Source organism: Cryptotermes secundus, unplaced genomic scaffold, assembly GCF_002891405.2.
Source record: "Cryptotermes secundus unplaced genomic scaffold, Csec_1.0 scaffold330, whole genome shotgun sequence".
NCBI lineage: Eukaryota > Metazoa > Arthropoda > Insecta > Blattodea > Kalotermitidae > Cryptotermes > Cryptotermes secundus.
This window is the reverse complement of record NW_019734317.1, coordinates 1,880,932-1,907,638: the sequence shown is the minus strand read 5'-3', so window position 1 is coordinate 1,907,638 and position 26,707 is coordinate 1,880,932. Positions and strand designations below refer to the sequence as shown.

Here is a 26,707-nt window from a genome sequence, read left to right as displayed (position 1 = left end):
TTCAGTCCCACCTGGTTTTCTTGGAGCTTCGTAATGTCATATTCAATGTCATGTCAATGTCAATGTCATATTTCAAGGTTGAAAATCAGTGGCAATAAAGCAACTCCTTGTTTTAGATCATTCAAGGCAGGAAAATTATCAGAAAAATGTTTGCCTATATGGTCTTCCCTATATGTTTCATTTAAACACATTTTAATCAGCCTAACTAGTTCCATGGGTGCCTCAAACCTATGAGAATATTGTACAGTACTTCCCTCCTAATTGAATCGTGCATTTTATGCATTGGAAAATTAAAAATCATCGAAAGAGTTAAGAATAGCCAATCAAAAGTTAGTTTATTTCTTGAGTGTGGAATTCTGTTTATTTCTTGAGTGTGGAATTCTAGAAGGAACAGTACATATTTGGATGAAACTGGAAGACAAAGTATGTTTGTTTGTAGATTTCATCGGTGAAAACATAGGGTTGCAAAGGAGGAAGGCTAGACTTTTTGAAAAGAGTTCCACAGATGAATGTTTATACCAATGGTTCCTGTAAAAGCGTAGGGAAAGAATTCCTATAAATGCGGTAATTTTGACAGCCCAGCCAGTTCATTTTAACAGTATACTTAGCAGGGATAAGACATTAAAGCCCCTGGAGGGTGGCTCTGGATGTGGAAGGTCTGATGTGGGTTATGCGGAGTTACCATTGAAGGTGACTACATCTGGTGACACTGCAGCAGCCACAGAGTTTCCTGACACTATTTGTAAAGTGGTCAAAAATTGCAAGTGCACTGGTGAACAGTTGTATGGCTGCGTTAAAACAGCGCTGTACTATAAACTGCTTACAATAATAATAATACTCTACGTCAAATAGAATAATTTTTAACCTAAACTCATTGTGTAGTCACTTATCACATGAAAGTATCAAGGGTCTGCCATGTGTAAACACATCCTGAGAGGAAACAAAACATAAGAAACACACAGCCATATTNCGATACGTTCCTCCGAAACGTCGGTTAACACCACATATACACGGTGCCAAATCCCAAAAGACTGCTTTCTTCATAGTCTTCATAGTGAAAGCCTCAAATCTTACACCACCATATTGTACACACATTCTGTATTCTATTTAATTTTAATGTTGCACCATCCTTACATGCAAAACTGGGTTAATTATTTGAACGTGGGCTTTTATATTTAAAAGTAATAAAATAGTTAATCATATTCTCTGCTGACAAAACAGTATTTTGATTTGAAATTCCTTTATTAAATTTGTGCATTCATATGTGTCATGGTGTCAGTATAAGTACATGCTTGCTTTCTGTTTTTCCACAATCCGAACTGTTTTAACTTGCCATACCTCTTACAATTTCTGGCATAAAATTGTTACTTGTTATTTATTGAGACTGAGTAGTATCTAGGAAATTGTTTTTTTGTAGCTTACAGCATCACATCTGATAGCACTGTTGCAAGCAATGGAGCAGATATGTAAGGAACGCTTTCAAGATATTGATGATGATGTGGTGCATCAGTTGATAGAATTCAGTGTTGAAGAGATGACTCAGACTGCAGACTACCTGCCAGACCAACAGTTGCCCACATCAGGTATTCTTGTGGCTCTGGGACAAGCTCACTGCATTGAGGTGTGTGTTTTCTAGTTCCATCATGTTATTCACTACAGTGTGAGGAGCAGTTTGGAATTTGTTTCTTGTTTACTTTAATGAGTCCTTTTACATGTTATGGTTGGACCAGTTTTTATGGAACCAAGTGACTACTATGACGTCCCCATAAACAAAGTCCTACATTTCATTGGAAGTGTTGGATGGATAAAAGGTTAATCAAAAAGGGGAAGCATAATAGATCATTGAAGTTTGCACTGCAAGGGCTGCATTATTATGGACCATGCCTTATGCATTCATTCATTATATGTCATGGTTTGTAATATCATCAGATGGAATGATGGCTTAATGGCAAAGTGGGAATGGTGCAGATTTTGGTATACCAGCATAGCATTTGCATGAAGGAACCACAGAGAACCATTGTTAGTCAGGTTTGCCATTCCTTGAGAGATTTGTGCACATAATGTCTGAAATATGAAACAAACACTTCAGCATTTTTGTGTATGTAGGAGGTTTCTTTAATGATATCAGCAGTGTTATCAGTTATTGAATATTGCACTGATCATGTTGGGCTGTTTGTTGCCAGCATGCTTTGTATAATTATGTGGTCTGACAATAAAGTTCGCGGACTCATCGCGGTAAATTGCTACATATCCCATTGCTGAATATCGCTGTGGTTGCCTTCATAGTACTCTCCTTGGAAGGCCATGCACTGATGCCAGTGCCTAGTTCAATCTTCAAAACAATTTTGGAACTGGTTTTGTGGAATGACTTTCAGAGCTGCCATCATATTACTCCTGATGCATCAGTGTCATTAAAATGCCTTCCTTTCAATATTTCCTGTATCTTAGGAATCAGCAGCGAAAGATAATAGGATGCACTGAAATCCTCATATAATGTTCCTCAGTTTATGATTGTCTCTCATTTTATTTTAGTCTACTTTCCTTATTTCGACAAAATAAAAGCAGGCTTATGTAGTGTCCAGTGTCCATCCTATCTGTGTATGACCCACAATCTGCTTTTGAATGCTTGAACCAGTCTTTTTGAAACTTAGTATGTATGTCAAGGCACCTAAGTCCATTTCAGTACTTCATAAATCCCTCCCATCATTCTGTGTGTCTGTATGTTTATCCCCCTTATCATTGCTAGGTAGCAGCTCTATACACGATCCTCTGGCAATGAATACATGAAATGAAATTAATTGTTGTATGCGTAATTTTCTATGCAGTCTGTGTTGCATTAGAGGAGAGAGTGTGGGTTTGTCTATGTATCCCTCCACCATTGCAAGTTAAATGCTTGGTAAACCATATTCCTGCAGCAATGAAATATTGTTGGTATCATCATTTTCTATGCAGTCCATGCATGTCATATCAAAGGAAAGTAGTGTTACTGTCCCACTTTCTTGCTTGTACAGGGTGGGGCGCAGAAACTTCTTTTTTTTTTTTTTGAAGGCGAATAAAAGAAAAATTATTGCTGATAGACAAAATTTATGTTTAGCTAATGAAAGAACATACTTTAAAGTTTTAAATCATGTAGTTTTAAAGAAAATATGTTGAAGGTGGTGGCTGCCGTTCTCTATGCACTGATGCAACCGTTTTTGAAGTTCCCCTCTGCACGTTCCAACATGTGCACCGGAATTTGGGCTACTTCCTGCCGAATAACATTCTTCAGCTCAAGCAGGTTTGGGGGGGGGGATCTTTAAAAGCCTCTGCCTTGAGGTATCCCCATAAAAAAATCACAGGGCATTAGAGCAGGTGAATGTGCTGCCCAGGGGATGTCACCTCGATGTGAGATGAGCCATCCGGGGAACTTCGACCTCAAAACTGTCATCGAAGCTCGGGCTGTGTGGGTCGTGGCACCATCCTGTTGGAACCAGACATTTCCTAGATGCATTTCTTCAAGAGCTGGTTTGAAAAAGTTTTTAATCATGTCCACTTACCGCTGTGAATTGACAGTAACTGCATGATTGTCTTCTTCAAAAAAATAAGGGCCAATAACTCCAACTCTTGACAACGCACACCATACTGTCACCTTATCACTGTGAAGTGGCCTCTCATGGAGCTCTCTGGGATTGTTACCACTACAATAGAGCATATTCTTCTTGTTGACATATCCAGATAGGTGAAAATGTGCCTCATCATTTAAAGAAAACAAGTGCGTCAGGGGGTAAAGTTTCCAGTAACGTTTCACGTGCTGTTATTTGGTTCTGGAAATCACGTGGTGACAATTCTTGCACAATAACCATCTTATAGTGATGGAAATGAAGATGTTCGTGAAGAATTCGGCGCATTGAACGATTGGATATGTCTAGGGCAACTGCATGTTTGTGAGCGGAGCGTCTTGGAGATCTCAAAATCGACTGTCGAACTGCCTCTACATTTTCTGGGGTCGTAACGGTCCGTTGTCATCCTGATCATTTTTTCAGCACACTTCCGGTTGTCCTAAAGTTCTCTACCCACAAAACAATCGATTTCCAGTCAGGAACCGGACCTCTGGGCTTAATTCTGAAGTGAGTACAGAACGCACGCTGCTCACTCATCCACCTCATGTTTCCTACTGAGGGGTATTAGACAGAAACTTCGTGACTGCTGCATTCGCCGAGTCTATCCCCACTTTTCTGTGACCTCCCCTCCCTTCACAATGCATCTTCACAAAAAGGAAGTTTCTGCGCTCCTCCCTGTATTTATGTGCTGGTTTCGGTAGACCACTTGATTCCTATCAGGATCATGTGGTAATAACTGAGGCAACCAGAAACTGCACACTTGAGGTTAGGCCACTGCTCTAAATCAACAACACAATTTTCACTGTCCAAAAACTGTTTATTTATTCATAAGTGAAATATTATAACTTCTTTGCGAGCACGGAGTAATATGGCTCTTTACTATTATCAGATTTTAATGATTCAAAGTGAAATTCTGATGAATTTAGAGAAACCATAGGAGCGCAGCCCAATGATGTCTGCCTCTGATCAATTAAAAATTCCAAGTTTTTGAAGACTGCTAACCCGCGGGAGCGTTGCTTCATTCCCTAAGGAGGATTTGAATTGACGGCTCTCTTCCAGGCAAGAATTGATTTCCTATTGGCTGATTTTAACTAGCTGAATTCATCATGCAATTGGCGCAAGCCAATCACATAATGAACTTTGAGCATAAAACAGTTCGCAAGATACAGAACTTGGAACCCCGCATGAAGAGCGGTTGTTTTCTTTAGTTTAGGGTCCAGCTGCACCCTTCCAAAGACACGTTATGACAGCTACACATGTCAACAACAAAATTCACATATTCGAAAAACTACAGACTTGACTCCCGTGGTGACCTTGTCCCCTTCCGGCCATCCAAACTGCATGTAAACAAAAAGAGGCACTTGTTTTCTGTCCAAATGTTAAAAACAAGTCATAACATGCTAATAAATTGGTCTTGCCAATAAACCAATCACCCTTCTGAAATGGCTAAGGAGCACCTGGTGCCCATGGTGAACTGTAGCAGGTTTGGACTGTCACAATAGACAATTTGTTCTTCCCAGAACCACTTGTTAACATTCAGTTTTAGTGAACCAAAGTTAATAATCCCAGTATTAAACTACCTTCATTGAATATTTTCCTTTCACTTGGTACAGTTATGTTTCTGGACATTATACATCATACTGTTTTTATTTAAAATGCATAACCTTTTGGAGCTTGGATTGTGTCTCCATCTTCAGATGGAATGTACTCAATTGGGCCCAATCGATAGAGCTGATACCTATTATAGGACACCATCACCAGCACAAGATAGGATATTGTCATAAACCTGGACCTTATGTATGTTTAGTGTTCAAGTCCACTGTTCCCCAAAGAAACCTTAAACGTGAATTTGATTTGCAGTAATATTTCTCTCAATAGGTGATGGAAGGCCTTCTCAGGCAGTTCCAACCAGGTGTATATCCTCACTATACAATTCTTCATACCATGGGAGCTCTAGCTTCAGCCAATGTGTTTGGTATAGTGCCATTTGTTAAAGCAACATTGGGTACAATGCTCCCTATGGTGGGCCTGCTACGAAATGATGCTATGAAGCAAGTGTTCTCATATAGTGAGTACCATTTATATTGATTCACACTATATTATTATAAACTTTCTTACTGTTTAGTACTTGTATTTATAAAGTCAAGTGTAACGTCTTTGGCTACTGAAGACACCGTTCATATTGGTAAGTGGTTTTATTAACAACCTACAAGTCGTAACTACAATTAATTATGACACTGTTACAGGTTTACACAATTTACAAACCCAACACACTAATCTCTTCACTCTGTCTTCAGTAGTGTTCACTTATTTAGATTATAACATGGGAGGTATACAAATGCCACTGAATTACACACTCCCAATACCTTCTCAGTTATCATAAACTATCTCTGATTATACACATAAAATCTTCTAACCACACATTTGGTTCTGCCTCTTCCCGCGGCTGCTATATTTCAACTGAACTTATAACTTCTTCACGTTCACAATTCACTCGCTAAAACTGAACTTGGTGACTGCTAGACTTCAACTGAACTCCTTAGGCATTCCAGTTACTCTTATAAACTCTCAGTCAGACAGCAGAAAACACACCTCGCTTCACTGTTACATAATTGCTGTGTTTACAGAGGTGTTGCTGGGCAACGTCGCCGAGAGATGTTTACTGCAATGCTGTGTAGCAACCAGCATGCTTTGGCTCAGCCTGGCACGGCATGGACAAACACTGCTTTCCTTACTGTTGCGTAACCTTGTTCCATATCCTGTTGCCCAACACCGGTTTGACATGTCACAATATTATTGCTTTAGTTATATTCCTGTGTTCATTAGTTGACACACAGATCTATATAAAAGGTATCCTCAGCAAGGGTTAGGCTCATTCTGTCTCCATTAATTTTCCTTGAGTACTTCATCTTTCTATTTACCCAGGGAATGCAGGGTAGCAATTTTATGCCATAAATGAGAGTTTCTTTATATATATCTTGGTTAATGTGACCATATCATAGGAAGATGCAGCAGGTGTCAAACTTCTGTTGAAAAACCAGTATCAGGATGACATGAGATCATCTTACACAGGTTTACATGTGAAGACATTAGCAATTACTGAGGCTGCAAGGAATTAAATATAATTCATTGTACCTGATGATGCAAATGGACATCTGTCATTTGGGTTAAAAAAGGAAAGAATTAATCTGAGGAAGCTACTCCTCCAATAGATTATTCATCAGTTGGCAAGTTAAGTGTGTTCAGGGACTACAGTGGTTTATTCTTCCAAAAAGGAAGTTCTCTTTGAATTGAATTTAATACAGTGTACAATATAGGCAAATGATGAATTCTAAAGTACATTTGAAAGTGGTGCAATGAAGCTACCTATGTAGACTTGGCTCCTTTTGAAAAGCAGGTAGCCATGCTGACAGTAGCTCAGATAGGCAAGAAATTCACCACTACTTTGGAACTTGAATTATTTGTTAAATGTGTGTCAAGAATTGGTTTCAAAGATCTGGCTAACCAATCACTTCACCTAAGGTCTCAGAACTTTGCGGAGACTGTTATTTTTATATTTTTCAGCTCTGGGGAGGTTCTGTGATGCAGTGTCTGAGTACTTAGCAAACATTGACCATGCTCCAGATCCTACAGTGAAGAAAGAAGCATTTTCATCAGAAATAAATATAGCTTATGATGTCTTGGCAAATACATGGATTCATATCCGGGAACCAAAGGTAATAAATAATTCCTGTGGAATGCTATGAGTATTTGAGAAATTTGTATATAGATAAGAGCAACTTAAACGTGGGTAATTGTTGCTGTCATTGAGTTCAAAATCTTTTGCCATCATAATATTCTCAAAGGCTGTACCAGTGCTGGTGGAGTTATCGTTATGGTCTCCTCTGCTAGACAGGTGGAGAGGAGATTCCAGTTAAGGAGGAATATCATGGTCCTCTAGGTCAGGGATTTTGTGAGTAGGCTGGTAACCTCCCCTCCTAAAGAATTTGAATATTTATATGCTTTACAGAAGTACTGGAAATCAGAATAGACCTGACTAAATACGCCTTGAATTTAAGAAGAACAGAAAGTAGTAGGGTGATCAAATCAAGAAGTTTGATGTGACCAGGACTTGTAGCATAGGTGGAGAATAAGTGAAAAGCATACAAAATGGTATTCTGAAAGCATGAAGGGAAGAGCCAGCTTGGGAGACTGAGGCATAGATGGGAGGACACTGTTAACATATATCTTAAAGAAATGGGGCATAAGGATGTGGACTTGTCTCAGCTAGACTAAGATAGGTTCCAATCATAGGCTTTTGTGAATTTAGTGGTGGACCTATAGGTTGTAGTTCCACACAAAATGGGGAATTTCTTACAAGGATTCTTCTAGTAGAGTTAGGTGCTGGTGTTTCCCCAGATGAAGAAGTTTGTTTATTTTATTGTGTCAGATGATCTTGATGTAAACAGACATTTCATAATGTCTATAGCAGAAATGCAGACACTTAAGAACATTTCATGAATATTTTGTGTCAGAAATTACTGAATGGATTTCAAGAGATTTAATGAAAGTTGTTGGGCAAATTTAATCTTTGTTTGGATTGGTTCAGTCCCTTAATTTATATGAAACTAAAATCAGACTCTATTGATTTCCTCAGAAATGGCTCACCATTCTCTGCGTGACAAGAAATACAGATTTCATTGATGTTGACAACTTTCATTTTAACATTCTTTTGTGTTTGGTAAATTAGAAGGAAAAATAATTTCTTAATATCTGACCGGTTATCTTTGTACCACTAAGTTATATTTGTAATGAATTATGAAGGCCAGTGAATGGTGCAAAATAAGAATGGGAACATTTGTAAATTATGTATACTCCAATAAAATACACCTCTCCACCCTTTTTATTATGAGTTAGACTATTTTTTTTTACTCATTCCTGCCTCAGTTGTGCAATAGTATCTCAAAATTGCTACTGGGTTCTTTCTAGAAGAGTAAAAGTAAAGGTAAAGTTATGCCTGCTCTTAATTAAGCAAGCACAATGCCATGAAGATGTAGGGGGGAGTGGAAATATAGCTCCACCATTTTTAATCTCAGCACTGTATGGAGGTGAGTGGTCAGTTTTATGTCCCTGCCTCTTTACCCCCAGGGGAACAGCCCATGGCACCCATTGCATAGGAAGGTGGGTGGCTTGAGAGCCAGCATGTTTATTAGAGAAGAGAAAAATCCCTTGCCCCTGCTGAGAATCAAACACTGACTTATTGGGCGTTCAGCCCATTGCCCAGTTGATTTACTGAGTTGGTTTCTTCCATCTCTTAATGTCATAATGAATATTAAAAACGTTTGTACTGAAAAATAGAAATTAGTTTATAGTTTCATCTGGATTCTTATATAATCAAATATTGTTGGACAGGTCTGTGAGACTGTATTACAAGCAATTGGTCTGATGTTCCCCCTGCTTCCATCTGAGAAAGTTACTGAGCAGGTTCCAAGACTTGTTCCTGTTCTGCTTGGTCTATACCGACGCAGTGTGGATCCATATCCTATAACACAATGCCTTTCAGCTGTCTTGGATGTGGCCCTTTCTCTTAACAAAAGTACTGTGGAACCACTTTTGGATAATCTGCAGAATATCATGTTTGATTTGGTAAGTACATTTGGATTTTTGGTAATAGTGGGAAAAGTTGTAGTTTTATAATTAAGATATAGGCTGTCAAAAATACACTTTTCCAAGTCTGTTTTTATGTTTTATGGAAAAAGTTTTCATGATTCAGTTATTTTCAACATCAGTGTTACAATGAAGTGTGTGCATCCAGGTTGCTAGAGTATTAGAATATTATGTAATTCAATATTCTGCTAAATGTTATATGAAAACTGTTTAGTGGAACCAGAAATTTTAGTACTGTAATATGTTTTTATAATGAAAATCATGGAATTTTGCAAGTAGCTTGCAATTTGTATTAATGTATAAATGTTAATACTACATTTACATGTTGTAATAGAATTATGTATCCTCTGTATCTGTCCATTGTGAGGTCACATATGTCTATCTCCAGAGCTACTGAGTGGTATTTGTTTGAAGTGTTCTATTAAAATACATTAAGCTGAAATATTATTTTAAAATTCATTAAGATGAATTTCGTTTTGTTTTTATCAGTCCACTGTTATCCCTGTTTTATATAAAACTCAAATCAGATTTATATCAACATTTTTAAATCTTACTTTTGTGATAAATATGTTGCACAGATTTCCTTAAAATATTTTATCTGAAACATTTTTGATTATGGTGAATGTGAACTGATAGATACAGGAAATCTTTTGTGCCTGTATGCTAGGTACATAGTATGTAGACTGATGATTCACTTTGTCAGCAGTAGAATTTATGATTATTCACTGTAGTAGATGTACACCTTATTAGCAGTGTATGTGTGTATTAAATGTATGTATAAACATAAAGATTGGTGAAGGATGCAGAATCACTGAGGTTTGGTCATAATTTGAGTAAATTATACCATTTTTGTTTGTTATATATTTTTCTCTCCTAGAAGCTAAATCTGTTTTATGGTTGAAACCAAACCTATATCAAGAGTGAAATTTGAGCCAAGTAAAGTATTTAGTACAACTGTTCTGAAAGATTTCAGAGGGTATATCATACCTTGAGTAGGCAACCTTATGGGGCAGACTGTATGTTTGAGATCTCTGGTATGGTAATTTCAGCTCCCATCATATGTTGAAAATAGGAGCTAGCAACTTTCTGATGATGATGTAATAACCTAAGGCACCATCTGATGATGACACACTCTTGAATAAGTTTTTGGCAAAGAATGTTACTTATGGATCTTTAACAAAAGGAAATTTTAGAGTGTTCATTTGTTGCGATATAGAATTGAGGAGTGAAATTTCTACATCAAGAATTAGGAAGGTTGGTGCAGTTAAGAAAATCGTAGCTTCAGTGAAGTAGGTTTTATGTTAATTCACTCTTGTGATTTAGGTATGCACATCACCAGACTATGCCCAACCTGAGACTGCAAAGAATCATTATGAAGTTCTGCGATGCTTCAACTGTATAGGTGGGTAGCATCTCCATTTATGCAAATGCATGTTGCAGAATGCTGTTATTAAAGCATATTAATTTTCCACTAGCAATCCGTATATGTACCGTATGTCCAAAAAGTATCCGACTTTATTTTTTCCCCGCTGTAAGTAATGGCCAAAAGGTTGGGGAAACTGAGTGTAGTGGTAGAAGGGACTTTCATGCGCATGCGTGATTTTTTGCTGCCTCGCAACACTGCTGGATGCATCTGTGGCTGCCAGATAGCGAAGTGGTGTAACACGTTTTCGTCGCATTCTCGTTTTGCTCAAGAGGACAGAAGCACCACAAGCACTAAAGTGAAAATGTGTTGTTTTGATATTGCATTGGGTATCTGTAACAGCTTTTTTCATGCAGTCTGCAGACTCATGTAACTAGTAAATCCCATTTTCCTTACATGCTTGATAACAGGGAGTTTACTGTTATTTGGTTGGAGTAATGCTTTTGACCGCCGGTCATGGTAGCCGAGCGGTCTAAGGCATGAACTGTCTTCGCTTGCTCGGAAGCTGGGATCATGGGTTCGAATCCCACTCAGGGCATGGATGTTTGTATTCATTTTTCTGTGTTTGTCTACAGGTAGAGGCCTTGCGACGAGCTGATCACTCGCCCAAGGAGTCCTGCTGTATGTGTAAGATCTAGAAAAACCGAAGTGAACGGAGTTCATGGAGTTAGGCCTAGGCCCACTGGGGCTGTAGTGCCAAGGGGAAAAAAAATGCTTTTGACCTTGTTCCTCATGCCTTGCTTTACTAGAAGCATATCAGTTAAGGATCAACTTTTGGCTATCTAAATTGGCTCCTTAGCCATTTAACTAACAGATTATGTTATGTACATATGTTGGATATGATTTAGTCACTTTGGTGTACTGTGTGGCATTTCCAGAGGCTCAGTTTTGGGAACTTTGCTTTATATATATTTTTATTAACAATTTATGTGATGTAATTTAAAATTCCAAATATATTTTCTTTTCTTTAACCTGGAAGTTTTTATGTCACCAAATCTCCCAGTGATGTCTGCTTTTGCAGTCTGTTGTTGACTGTGTGTACAACTGGTCTTTAGCTAATTATACAGAATGTAAATAAATATATGTTACAATGCTCTGTGGTAGACAGATGAGTTCAGTCTGATCATATTTTTTTAATACACCCATGTCTGGAAACCCTACCTTTTGGCACTAAGGGTCACAAAAGTATCCGAGAGAATGCGTAAGTTTTAGGGCATGTTATTGTTGTTTTACATTATAAAATTTGCTCAAAATGGGGACTGCTGACTTCATTGCATGTTCAGTACCACTTGGCCATCTTATGCTGAACTCTTTGAAAGATTCCTGGCATTTTCTGGATGGTTCCAACTGCTACTGCAATTCTTGCCACAAGATCCGGTTGTGTCTCCACTGGAGTCTCATGTACCAGGCTTTGCATGTATCCCAGAGAAAGAAATCCAGTGGAGGCAAGTCAAAGGAGCGAGGGTCCTGGTTATTGGGCATCTACGTCCAATCCATCTGTTGCCAAAGGTTTCATCCAAATACTCACGGACAACATTAGTGCAGTGTGCTGGGGAGCCATCATGCTGGAACCACATTTCACAATGGACTTCCAATGGCACTGCTTCCAGCAGCTCGGGTAAGGTCTCTTTGAGAAATGTTAGTTAAATGTCACCAGTAAGCCACAGAGGTAAGAGGTATGTATATGTATGAATGAATGTGTAAGGGTTGGGCCTTCTTGGCCCTTGCACCGCGACCACCATGATCCTTCACATTTCAGAGGCCCTAGCGTGTAAACAAAGTGTTTCCGGACATGGCTGTGTTAACAAAATATGATCACATTGAACCTATCTATCTACCCCAGAGTGTTGTAACATATATTTATTTACACCCTGTAAACTTAACATTAGTAAAGTGAAGATATATCTCCTTTCAAGGAAATGAGCACACTGATTAATCATTGTACTGTTTGTAATTTTCATGAAGTATGATCCGACATTATCAGAGATATAACAATGTGTACTGAATGTAAACTTTACTTTCATCAAGATATTGATTTTCTTTTGCTGTGAGTTTAATTCAAGCTATTACTTTTTATTTTTCCACCGTAGATGACTTACTGATGGTGTACGTTATTTCTTCAATATGCATACGTTGCATGCAATTCTGTAACCACTGATGGCCCTAACAAACTTGAACATAAGCAGAGAAAGTGCTGGGTGGCACAACTTTGATGTTTTATTTCTGTAAATGTTTATAATGGCAGTAAATCTTATCCTTTGGTCGAACATTTGTGTCCCTGCTTGGAACATGTAGAATTTTTCTGTGTTATTGGTTCCTCATTCTTCATCTGTTCTGCTGCCAGATATGGTTCTGCTGTTAGTACAGTTTATAAATTTATTGATATTTTTAGCAAATTGAATTTTTATCTAAATGACTTTATTGGGCCAAATAGTTGAACTTCACCTTTTGTGAGCTTTTTTCATAGTTTAACTTCCTCCTCTTCCTCCTCCTCCTCCTGTCATCATCATGCTAACTGTGTAGTTAGCCTTACGACCGTTGAATTGCACATTAATGAATGCAGATTATAATGTTTGTTTGCTTGTTTGTTTATCATCATCATCGTCAAGTTCATTGTTGTTCTTGTTGTTTGTAGCGGGCCATTTCCTGGACAGAGTCATTGAACTTCTGATTCAGCAGCTAAAAAACAACAATGACAGAGAGAGAATTAAGGCCCTTTTTGTTGTCACCCACCTTGTGAATTCGTCAGAAAACCTTATTCACCCCAGGATTGCGAACCTTCTGACTGCTTTGAGAAATATGCTGGGAGAACATAATGTCAAGGTAAGAGAGGTTATAATGCAGAGAGTAATTTCATCTTTTTGTTAAATTATAAAACAGGAATTTTTAAACTGCTGCATGAAATTGTTTTGGGTGGAGCAGAACAGTATTTGTGCAGAAAGGAAATAATTGCAACACATTGTTTAAGATTCAAAATTAGAATTATTATTATATTCTAAAATTCTTAATGGAGTGTGATGTAAAACTAAGACTTAAATTTTGTAAATCCTAACAAAAACAATCAGTTCTGCTAAGTTTTTTTTGTCTTGTTTCTTTTTACCATACTGTGCAGTTTCTTTTTACTTTATTCTTGCTGATTTGCCATTCATTATTATGCCTGCATCACTTAGTGACTGGCTGAGTGACCACTGACCGACTCCATAGAGCAGAGTCCTTAAGAAGATAATAGTTGCCCAGCAATTCAGTAAATTTCTCGTATTTTGTGGAAGGTCCATTGCTGTATATGCCAGATCCTGTCACTAGCCCTATCCTTCACCAGAAAAAACTATTCTGCACCCTCTTGTTCTCCTTCTTTAACTTCTCAGAGTGAAATGCTGAGTGGTGCTTGTCATGATGTAATCACTACTTGGCATGGAGTGCCAAGCTGTGCTTGCATACTCGGCTCCCTGACCTTTTCTTCTATATGTTGAATACCTATGAAGTTGCATTTTGGCCTCAGCAGCCTCATAGATAAAGCTGCAAGTTTTAGTATAATATGTATTACTGAACTGTTAGATCTAGTTTTACTGTTGTTTTCTCCATGTAAATATGAGGTAATTGTTTGTTCTTTGCTGCATGCATACTCTTTTTAGTGGTTCTCTCTGTCGAATATGCCTAAAGCAACACAGTTTTCAGTAGTTCTTTAGATGACATTGTGGTTTTTTAAATGATATATGTTATTGACCTATTTGATCGATCTTTACTATTGTTTTACAAGGTGACTTATAAATCTTGGGAGGATGTGCACAGTTTGATTTGTGGCTCCCTATATCAAATATACACAAAGTATTGTAACGTGTCTGGAATCCAGAAGAGTCGCTTCTATGGAAACACTAGAATAGACCGTTACATAGGAAGTAACAATAGCAGCACTGTAATCCCAACAGTGAGCCGTTGTGTAGGGAACACCGAATCTCCACGGTTACGACGAATACGCGAAGTGTTCCCACAGAGACAACGCAATAACAATGGGTCATTGCGTAGGAAACGCGGAACCGACAAAGCAACGTTTCCACTGCTAAAACAGAGGATTCATTTGCCTAGCAGTGGCCAAGGTTATAAAAGCCCAGTTTCGACGAGAAGTCTTGAGTCTCGGATCGTCCTTCGGAGAAGAAAGTCCTGGAATAGCCATCTAAGAAGCCAGTCGTCACCAAGCCTTCGGAGTAGAGTGTCTCGGAACATCCTCCGCAGAAAAACAGTTGAGATGTTACAGTGAACAGTAATTGTACTTGTGGCTGTTGAAGTGAAGGACAATAAAGGGTTCTACGGAACTACTGAACGGCGTGAACTTATTTGTAGCGTGACACACAAAGCATGCTACAGTATTATAGTTCTGCAGATGACGTAGCAGGCTTTCAAGTGATGTAGGACATAAACAGGATGGAAGAATGCTTTCATTGTGTTTCCCCTGCTTTCAGAGTAGTGAGATTTATGTTATGCAGCTTTCTGCTGCAGTCAAAAGCATCAACAAGTAGAGTGCATTTGTTGGGTGATGATGTTCAGAGAATTCTGGAAGGAACATTGTCTGATAGTGAAAGTAATTTGTTTGATTCAGATGATGATTCTAGTGTAACTGAAGATTTGCCCATTCTTGAAGCAGCTGCGATAGAAGAAAGTGAGAATGAAGACAGTGACAGTGTACAAGATTCAACAAGTGCTTTGCAGAGTGGGGCTTGTGTTACATTATTTACATGGGAGGACTTGGCTAATTATGTAGGGAGAAGGAAACAATTTATAGGGAATTCTGGCTCTCAAAATGAACAAAAAATGTGACTGAAGGTGTGGATGCATTCAAGATGTTTTTCACACAGGCACTAATAGAAATAATTATCCACAAGATGAATATATATGCCAAACAGCGTATAAAATTCAGGGGAGTTACGTTACCAATTCTGTCTAGGATGAGAGACTGGAAACCTGTCAGTGAAGATGAGATATATGTTGTTCTGGCACTTTTCATTCTTGTGGGCATATGTGAGAAGCCCACATTATACTCATATTTTTAAAAAAGCTCTGTTTTGGCAACTCCTGCATTTGGCTGTGTAATATCAATGGACCAATTTGAATCAGTGTGTANTACATATCTTTTCAAAATGTACCCAGTTATGTCTAACATGAAATTTCAAATTTTGTACATACCAGACCAGAATATTGCAACAGATGAGTCTTTCAAACAGTACATTTTGTTGAAGTCATTAAAATTTGGAATTAGGTCTTAATGACCTCCATGAATCCAGCTGACACTGTCATCACTGATATCAGAGGAGGAAAGTAAAATAGCAGCTGTTGTATTGTCTCTTATGGAACCATTGCTTGATAAAGGACACACATTGTGGATGGACAACTTCTACAATGCACCAGCACTGACTATAAATCTAAAATTAATTGAAACTGATTGTTTTGGAACTCTGCACCTGGACAGGAAAGATGTACCAAAAATTGTGAAGGAGAAAAGCTGAGGAAAGGGGAAGTTATAGCTCAGCATTCTGGCCCAGTGTCTATGCTGAAATGGTGTGACAAAAAAGTCGCCATGATCTTAGCATATCATAGTGACAAAATGAGAAAGGTGAAAACAAAACAGGAGGAAGAAAAAGAAAACCCTGTTTAAGTTCTGGACTACAATCAAAATATGGTGGTTGTTGATCTGAAACATCAGCTCATTCATTCTTAACTTCTAGAAAGAAAAAAGATGACTGAATGGTTCAATCCTGGGTCTGGTCAAGTGGGATTTGTGGTGACAAAGTGGCGCTGGGGCAGGTTTTCTCCAAGTACTTCGGTTTCCCCTGCCAATCTTCATTCCACCAATTGCTCCACAATCACCCTCACTTATCATCTGGGGCTGGTACAATAGGCCAGAATTGGCCACAGTACAAGGGACTTAGTCCCACCCCACTAGCAATAAAAAAAAACACATTATTATGGTTCCACAGAGTTCCTTAAGAATATTCTTCTATGTGTGTTTTTTGTCCTACCTGTAATTATGATTTTAATCAATTCATAGATAGTAATGGTACTGCCATTATGCAAGTAATTAATGTGGCGAGCACAGTTTTGTGTATATTATGTGATGTAAACTTTTAAAATTGTAACTTTTGATGCAGAGGGCTGTTTTTCTCATGTTGGATTTTTTTCTTCTGTTAATCTAGAAGTTAACAGACTTGTGTCACTGTGCATGATATTGTATTATTAAGGATCTGACTTTGAAAATAAAATTAATTTTGTTTAGGTGAAGAAAGTGCTTTTGAAGGCTATAGTTGCCTTTGCTTCTCATGGATATTTGGATGGTACTGAAGGGAAAGAATGTGTGGAATTTATTGTGAAACACTGTTGTCCTCATCCAGCATCAGTTGTAAGTACCTAAATTTAACTGTAATACATTTGAAAATTATACATGATGTGTAGGATTTGTGTGTAGAAATTTTAATATGTTTTATGGCTTCTGCTTGTCAGGTTGGGAAAGACTTAAACAATAGTAGCTTGCTGGAGGAACTACAAGGGACCTGTGCAAACACTCTCTATCTCCTGGCAACCACAGTTCCACACATAGAAAACACACTGTGGCCAGTGTTGCTTCATTGTCTGCTAGCAAGTCAGTACACTCCGGCATGCTCTCATATTGCACGCTGTCTAGTATATCTTGCAACAAAAAGGAAGGACCAACTGAACTTCACTGAGAGCTCTGCAAAATTGATACGTAAGTCACTGGCATAGCTGTTATACCTCGCACTATGCATTATCATTTAATTGGTAGTTTCCAACAGCCCTGTATAATGCCATGCAATTTTTATTTAATTTTCTCCCACTAAGTATGTGAACCATGGTAGCCCAGCCACCGAAAAGACTGGCTATGATCTGAAAACTGGGGTTTGGTTCCCAAAAGGGTCAGACTTTTTCTCATAGCCACTACATCCAGAATGGCTCAGTTTCCTGGCCATAAGGTATTCGTTGCTTTATTATCAGGGGTAAGGTGGCAGAAAGCAGGTCATGGTAGCTGATCAGCCTAAGGCATTCAGTGTCTTCGCTCGCTTTGAAGCCGGGATCATGGGTACAAATCCCACTTAGGGCATGGATATTTGGTGTGTGCGCGCTCATGTGTGTATGTGCATGTGTGTGCGTGCAGGTAGAGGCCTTGTGACAAGCTGATCCCCTTTCCAAGGAGTCCCACCGAATGTCTAAGGTCTAGTAAACCGAAGTGAAATGAAGAGGTTCATGGAGGTAGGCCAAGGCCCAAATTGGGACTGTAACCCCAAAGAAAGGAAAAAAAAAACAACGTAGCAGGAATGTGAAGCAGATCTCTCACATCCATCTTGCAGTGAGATTAAGAAGGTCCATCACATGGGTTTTTGCATAGACACAGAAAAACCTACAGTGTTTCATTTTGGAAGTGCTGTGTTAAAACAGTTGCTAACTGACTACATTGGGCAGATCCCTTCTTGAGAAGCAAACCTTTATGGAATTTGAAAGTTCACTGCCATGTTCACACCAGCACACTAATTCGTTCTGTTCTAAGCCAGTTTCATCCAGCTCATGCACCAACACACTATTTCTTTAAGATTTGTGAAATGTTGTCCTCACAGCTCTGCCTAGGTCTCCCAAGGGTCCTGTGTCCTTTAGGTCTTTCAGCCAAAATTTGTATGCATTTCTCATCTCTCCCGTGTTTACTATATCAACCTCGTGCTTGATTTGACCTCTCTAGTAATGTTTACTAAAGAGTACAAATTATGAAGTTCCTCATTATTGTTTTTCTGTTTCTTCATCTTTCTTAGCTCCAGTATTCCGAGCACAGCATTCACTGCTACTGTATTTAATTTTCACTTTCGTAGCACTTATATTTCTTGGCATCTATGGATTTGTACACAAAAGTATAATTGCATGCAGAAATTCAAATGGAGTATGTATTGAATTTGAAGGATTATTCTTAATGGTGTTGGCACATTTTATAACTTTTGTTATTGTTAGCATAATCAGTCTTTTGCTAAAATCTCAGGCAATCAACTGTGTTAGTGTTGAACTAAAAACCAACATTTCAGAGATTTCGTTGGTCTCCACCATGAAGTTTGACCCTGGTGTTGGAGACTGAGGAGATCTCTGGAACATTGGTTTTTGGTTCGATATTGACATGACTGAATGCTAGAGAAGGTTTATTCTTTGTGAAAGCTTCAGATGTTACATAATCAATCTTGGTGCTGTAATGGCTAGGTATGTGCTTACTTTTAGACACACTTAAAGTCAGTATTAACCAAAGAATTGTATGTTCCTTAGAATGAGGGTTTTTGATATGTTGAAATTTGTGTGTTTTATATTTTTGTACAGAAGAGGTGATAGGTCCACATGTTATACTGGGTCGTTGTCTGGCGCTACTGGGTTGTCCACTCAAGTCTGGCAGAGGGATTTACATCCTTCAGTTCCTCAGGAATTATGTTTTGAATGTCAGTCGTCATTTGAAACCGCTGTGGGAGAAGAAGATACCAGAGCTAGTCTGTCACATTGATCGTAAGTTATTAATTTTTTCAGTCTTAAATACTGAAAATGACATGGGCCAAAGAAAAGATCTGTCATCAGGAATATAATACCATGTAGTTTGGTGAAAGTCAGCTGATGTTTCAGAGGAACATATTGCCATCATTTTCAGGATCAAAGAGTAAGCGAAGCAAGAACTGTTGTGAGAATGTAAATTCCAGCAAACCCAAAGAAATGTATGAATGTTAGAAGAAGTGTCAGTGTGCTTATATTCATGGCTACACTTAAATCCATTTACAGTTACTTACGTTCTGTAATTTTCTCTAGTTCCTGTATAAATAGGAATCAAGCAGGCAGGAAGACCTAATTTGAATCTTGACCAAGGAACTAGCTATCCCATGCTTTTCCTCAGTTGTTCTAGACAAGATCCAGGATGGTACTGTATACTAGACCATGACCATTAAGCGTTCTTTATAATTGTCCTTACTTTTTATGATATTAAATAACCTTCAAGATTGTACAGTATTGTTAAATAACCTTAAAAAGAAAAGTTTTGTGAAATTAAATATCTATTTGCTTCATTGTGTCTCGCCATCTGCAGAGCATTTTGGAAGAATGAATTCTGACGGTACTTGAAATGTAGATAATTATTAGTTTTGATCCATATTTGATGGCATGCTTCCTCCACAGTATTAACGAGTTTGTAGTTCACCTGAACGTAATTATTGCTTTAAGCACATAGCAAAATAATTTAATTTTAAACTTAAGAAAGAAAGAAAAGAAATACAAATGGTGCTACAATGTCAGTCATTAATCTGTTGGGCCAGTACTTAAAATTTAGTTTATTTGAACAACTGTAATATAGATTCTGTCACTCATTCCAAGTCTGCTTCTCTCAGCTACAAATTATTGAAAACAGGAATGAGAATAGTGCATTAAGCATGGGTTTCTTTTTGTACATAAGGAATCATATTGTCAGTTAAGAGGTTAGAGTTTGTTAGTGATAGAATGTTGTGATATTAAGAGGGTGCTTGTGCGATATTGTTCTGCATGTTCATACCCCAACAGAAGATAAGTGATATGAAGGACAGCTTCTACGAGGAACTAGAACTTGTATTTAATAAATTCCCTAAATACCACATGACAATTTTGTTAGGAGATTTCATCATTGAAGTAGATAGGGAAGACGTTTTCGAACCAATAATTGGGAATGAAGGTTTACACGAAGTTGGTAATAATGATGGAGTTAGTAATAAACTTTGCCACATCCAAAAATCTGTCTGAAGTACAATGTTCTCACATTGTAACATTCATAAATTTACTTGGACATCTGATGGGTAGACTCACAATCAAATTTACCATATTTTGATAGATAGGAGATGGTATTCAAATGTTTTTGATATCTGATGGTTCAGGGAAGCAGATTGTGATACAAGGTGGCTCAAATATGACTGGGACTGATTTTTGTGTAAACAAGCCGCAATGCGCAGCAGCTGTGCAACCTCGAAAGAGTGAAGCCACAACCTCCACCCTCCCTCCTGTTAGGGTTAGAACCTGTTCAGTCCTGTCTGGGAGTTGCTAGAGTGATGAGCGAACAGAAGGTACCGTGGAGCGTGGAACAATGCATTGTGATCAAATTCCTCGGAGGAAATGTCCCGTCTGCTGAAATTCACCACAGACTCCAACAACAGTACAGGGAAGAATGTCTCTCATGGACCTGTGTGTTTGAGTGGTGTAAGTGTTTCAGAGAGGGTAGATAGCGTGTGGAGAATGAACCGCATGATCGTCGGCGACGGACTTCCGTCACCGAGCCAAACATTGATTGTGCAGACGCACTTATTTGTGAGAATAGGCACATTACTATCAAGACACTTGGAGCAATGCTGTCCATTAGTGTTGGTAGTGTAGAAGACATCGTGAAATACCACCTGCACTATTGCAAGGTGAATGCACGGTGGGTACCACGCACTTTGATGGATGTGAACAAAATGGTGTGCATGCAAGCAGCCAGTCGTCTCCTACAGCAGTTTGAAGATGAAGGTGATGCATTTTTGAGGTCTATAGAGACCACTGATGAAATGTGGGTGCACTACTTCATTCCCAAGTCCCAGCAGTCATCACGTGAGTGGCGGCATACCAGTTCTCCCAAACCCAAGAGAGCACGGAGCAGCCGTTTGGCAGGAAAAGTAATGGCAACGTTCTTCTGGGACTGGCAGGGAGTTATCCATGTAGACTTTCTGACAGATGCCAGAACAGTCAATGCAGCTTATTACTCAGACCTCCTGGCAGCAGACATGAAGGAAATGATCCGATCCAAGCGGAAGAGAGGTGGAAAGCGGGTAGCCTTCCTTCAAGACAATGCATGCCCCCATACAGCCAAAACAACAATGGAAACCCTCCGGAAATTGAAATGGAACCTTCTGACACATCCGCCGTACGGTCCCGATTTGGTCCCAAGTGATTACCTGTTCAGAAGGCTCAAATCAGACTTGCAAGGCATGCGGCTTGTGGACAACGATGCTGTCATCCAGACTGTTCAGGAGTGGATACGCCGCCAACCACAAGCCTTTTTTTGAAAAGGGCATCAGGATGCTTCCAGAACGTTGGAAAAAATGTGTTGACTCTGGAGGGGAGTACGTTGAAGACTGACATGTGCAAGTAAGTGTTTGGCAATTATGGTTTTTAAAAAAAAATCAGTTCCAGTCTTATTTGAACCACCTTGTACTAACCACTATCTGGTGGTGGCAGAAGTTAGAGAGAGACTGGCAGTGAGTAAACAAATAATGCACAGATTTCATATGGAGAGGTTAATTCCCAAGTAATTAAATGAGGTAGAGAGTAAAGAGTGATGTTAGGCAGATAAAAATACATATAGCCGAGTTGTTAGTACCTGTTCCTAATACATTTGAGGTTGAAATTGCTATTGCAAAGTTGAAAAGGTATGAATCGCCAGGTAGTGACCAAATTCCAGCAGAACTGTTTCAAGCAAGGGGTGAAAGATTATGGTCTAAGATCCATAAACTCCTTAATTTTATTTGGAATAAGGTATAATTGGGGGAATGTCGTAGCATAGTTGGTTGAGGCATTATGCTGCAAGCCAGAAGGTCGCAGGTTCAAGTCCTGATGAGGTCATTGGATTTTTTGCAGGTGACCTAATCCTTCCAGCCACACTGTGACCCTGGGGTTAACTCAGCCTTTAACAGAAATGAGTACCAGGAATATTCTTGTGGGTCAAGGGCAGCTGGCACATAGGGCTGACAACCTTGCCGCCATCTATGAGCCGATTGTCTAGAAAATGTGGGAACCTCAACATCTCACAACCCTGTGGGTCTCCACGGCCTGTTACTGAGATACCTTTACTTTTTTACTTTTGCTGATTGGTGGAAGGAGTCTATTATTGTACCAATTTACAAGAAGGGTGATAAAACTGACCGTAGTAATTATCATGGGATATCACCGCTATCAACATCATACACATTTTTATCCAATATCCTTTTTTCACAGTTAAGTCCATATGTGGAAGAAATTATTGGGGATCATCAGTGTGGGTTTTGGTGTAAGACATCAATTCTGAGTGGAATTTTTGCATTTGTCAGATACTGGAGAAGAAATGAGAGTTGACCTAAAACAGGGAGATGCTTTATCACCAATGCTTTTCAGTTTTGCTTTAGAATATGCCTTTAAGAAGGTTCAGGAAACCCAGGTTTGACTAAAATTAAATGGAACACGTCAGCTTCTGGTCTGTTCTGATGATATGAATCTACTGGGAGAAAATGAAGGTAGTATAAAAGGAAAATCAAACTTTAATTGATGCTAGTAAGGAGTTTACCTAGAAGTAAACATAGAGAAAGCTAAGTATATGTTTGCTGTCTTATCACCAGAATGCAGGGCAAAATTATGACACAAAGATAGCTAACAGATCATTTGAAAATGTGGCACTCTTCAAATATTTGGGAATGACAGTAAAAATTTAAAAGTTCTCCCTGTGCTCAACGAATTAAGCACTGTGTTGTGAAGGTGTATGGGGTAGTGGCTGTATAGATCCACATTTTCTTGACCTCGGCACTAGCTGGACAAATCAAAATTTGATTCAGGTTGAAATTAAGAGGAGATCGAATTCAGGTAATGCATGTTAGCGTTCAGTGCAGAACCTTTTCTCTCCTCGTCTGCTGTCTAAAATGTAAAAATTTGAATATACAAGGCTAATTTTGCCTGTGTGTCTGTATGGGTGTGGAAGGGAGGAACATAGACTGAGGGTTTTTGAAAACATGACGCTGAGGAGAAAGTTGGACTGAAGAGGGATGAAGTGATGGGAGGTTGGAGAAAACTTGAACTTTTTGCCAAGTATAATTAGAATAATCAAGTGAAGGGGGATCATATGGACAGGGCATGTAGCACAAATGGAGAGAAGAGGAATGCATATAGGATATTGGTGGGAAAACCAGAGGGAAAGAGACCACTAGGAAGATGAAGAGGTAGGTGGGTGGATAATATTATAATGTGTCTTAGATGGAATGGGGTGGTGCAGACTGGATTGATCTTGCCGAGGATATGGACCAGTGGAGGGCTCATGTGAACACAGTAATGATCCTTTGGGTTCAATAAAATGATGGGAATTTTTGAGTAGCTGCACAACTGGTTGCTTCGCAAGAAGGGCTCAGCTCCATGAAGTTATTTAGTTGGGTGATAAGAGACTAGTGTGATGTACAAACCATGGTGTTTCACAGGTTGTAAAGACAATTGGGATGAACGGGTTTGGGAAGATCATCTTCTTCAGTTTCTGTCAGAAACTCTGACTGAGGTGGATGAAGAAAAATGGTCAGTTGGTCTGGGAGTGAAGCTAATGGAGCAGTCATCACTTTATCAAAGCTATCCAGAGGAGCGAGGCATGCTGTTCAAATGCCTAGCTGTTATAGTTTGCCATACCACTGATACACAGTTCATCAGTCAACAACTGGATGTTATATTGAGTTCCATGAGACAGAACTCAACTAATGAAAGCAAGGTATCTGACCTTGATATATTGTACTATTATGATATGCATCTGTTTCATAAATTAATTGGGAGGCACGTAGTGTTTAAATCCCAGATAATGTTATATAGATTCTATATGCTTTTCTCTACATGTGGTATATCCTGAATTATCCATGATAATTGAGGGAAAGGACCTTCCGTCTGGTAAATGATACCAAGTAATATTTATGGTAAAGCCATTGGGATGTGAAGTTGACTACCACCTCCATTTAGTACCAAGGTCTAGAATGTTTAAAGTATTATCTTCATGTGTGGCGCTTAGTGATGGGACCAACTTATACTTACCTTAATCATTATTGGTCATGCATAGTATTATTATTTCAGCAAATGCATGGTCCAGTCATCTGTGCAGTGCAATATTGTGTTTCCAGAATACCCATTATTTAGAGCTAACTTACAGGAGTTATGACTTTTTGTTGCATATAGACCCCTGTTATGTTTTCATGCCATGGGGTTTGTTAGGGTGTTTTTTATGAACATTAATCCTGGCACATTCCAGCCCTATTTTGTTGTGATCATTCTGTTAGTGTGCTGTTCTCACTTGTTTATAGTCTTGTTTGCTCTAGTATAATGGATCTGAAGCCACAAATCAAAAAGAATAAAAAACAGAAGTTTTCTCATATGTTAGTAGATGGGGCAGTGGGAGTCAGAAGGTTGTTGAAGTGGAGGGGGATAGACTTCCATCAGAAGAGGTGAACACAGATTCTTACCTGCTAGAATTATTTTGTTAGTGGGAAAGTAAAGAAAATAAACTTTCTCCCATGTTTGTTGTTGATAGATTTGGGGATTTGGCATTTGATTATTGTATTTGACAGATTTGGCCATTTCTATGAATTGAGTAAGTAAACACGTTCCCAAGCATTCAAGGATATATGTCCATTGCTACACAGTATGGTTCACTCTTTCACTGTTGAAATCCAGCGACCACACAAATGAATTGGAGGTTTCACAGTAATGGCTTCTTAACACTTTGCGGACTGCGCACTCTTTAAAAGGTTTTTCGCTTTTAAACGTGGCAGACCGTTCGCGTGTTAACAGGCTTTTAGAACACGGTAAGTTGCAACACACAATACATCGCTGTGGTGCCACCTACATTGCACGCAACCACCTGCAGATGCGTGATAAGACTCTGGAATGTTTAGTTAGCAGTCAGAAACTTGACCTCGCTGTTTACTTAACTGACTGTAATGGAAAATGCTTTGCCTTCTTCAAGCTGTGTGTATCAGCTACTGTGTAGCTAGTGGGGAGAATAGATCAAGGACAAATTCTCCTCCGATGACCTAGCTGACCTGCCTTGTGAGACGCATAGTAATGGATTAATTGTCATTCACACAGCGACAGTGATGGGGGACAACAAAGAATTGTGGCCACAGACAGTAAAAGTGACAGTAGCTCTTACGATAATGCGGGTAATAACATTGCGTGTAGTAATATTGTGGGGACAGCAAAAAATCTGAAAAAAAAATCTAAACCCTGATTCAAAATTGAAATACACGCACAAAGCATTTCTGATGAGTGTGGCAAAGGCCTGGACTACAGTCCAGATCGTGGCGGCAGAACCAGGGTCACACAAAGACTTAGTACGACCGGGCCCATCAACTCCCACCCCACGAAGGCCTCATTTGGACCCCCCACGGCGACTCTTGAGTGATATGCGGAAAATTGTGAAGAGTGAACATTCCAAGGGGAAGAATACTTCTAGGCAATGCCATGTTTGCACAGTTCACAAGAAAAGGAGTATGTCTACATTTGCAAGTTCTGTGTAATGCCACTTCACAAAGGGGAAAGTTTCCAGAAATATCACACCCTCAAGCACTTCTAGGAGCATTGGTAAGTGTTCTCCAAAAATTTTAGTTCAAAAAATTAATTAGGAGATTTTATATTAATTTTTAAAGTGAACAGTGCACAAGTTAGGGTAGTATGTTTAAAAATGTCAGTCCCCAGGGTGATTTAAATATTTAAATCACTGGTCCGCGAAGTGTTAAAAGAGTAATACACAAAGCGACACCCTTTGAGGCAGTGTATGCTGTCATGGCTGCCTAACAGTTATAACCAGAAATCAGACACACAAGTCAGAAGTGAAGTCTTCATTTTATGTGATGTAGTTACAGTAACCTTCAGTGTTCATAGTTAGGAAATGTTATAGTTACAGTAAGATTGTGTTACATTCAGTTGTATTTCCGCCTAGTGGAAATCCAATAAATTGACTCATTGAGCCAGACCTGTGTATAAAGTCACTCCTACATGTGACAGCGTAATAAAATGATGATCAAGTGAAAACAATAAGTCATTTTGCTATATTAATCATGCTATGTATTTTTGTCTCTCTTGGCAGTCATCTGGTATGAGTGAATAAAAAGAATAAATATGCCATGTTTATGCTGAATTATATGATGAAAATGGATCCATTTTTGGACATCATAAATTAAAAGTTGTGTACACATTTAGGGCTGAGTATACAAAAAAATATATTTGCAATGTTATAGAATTATTCAAATTTTATAAT

General features: G+C 38.8%; 1 protein-coding gene across 7 annotated transcripts in view; it reads left to right on the top strand.

Annotated features, from left to right (window-relative positions):
* Window positions 1–26,707, top strand: part of LOC111868550 (maestro heat-like repeat-containing protein family member 1) — a 77,102-nt gene that overhangs the window by 5,570 nt on the left and 44,825 nt on the right. For all 7 annotated transcript variants that reach the window (XM_033753089.1, XM_033753088.1, XM_033753087.1 and 4 more), the window contains 10 exons: window positions 1,418–1,621; window positions 5,478–5,667; window positions 7,164–7,315; window positions 8,991–9,224; window positions 10,569–10,647; window positions 13,304–13,491; window positions 16,934–17,056; window positions 17,158–17,401; window positions 19,021–19,200; window positions 23,895–24,172. In XM_033753089.1, coding sequence (XP_033608980.1) covers window positions 1,418–1,621; window positions 5,478–5,667; window positions 7,164–7,315; window positions 8,991–9,224; window positions 10,569–10,647; window positions 13,304–13,491; window positions 16,934–17,056; window positions 17,158–17,401; window positions 19,021–19,200; window positions 23,895–24,172 — 1,872 coding nt within the window. The remainder of the gene's footprint in view (window positions 1–1,417; window positions 1,622–5,477; window positions 5,668–7,163; window positions 7,316–8,990; window positions 9,225–10,568; window positions 10,648–13,303; window positions 13,492–16,933; window positions 17,057–17,157; window positions 17,402–19,020; window positions 19,201–23,894; window positions 24,173–26,707) is intronic.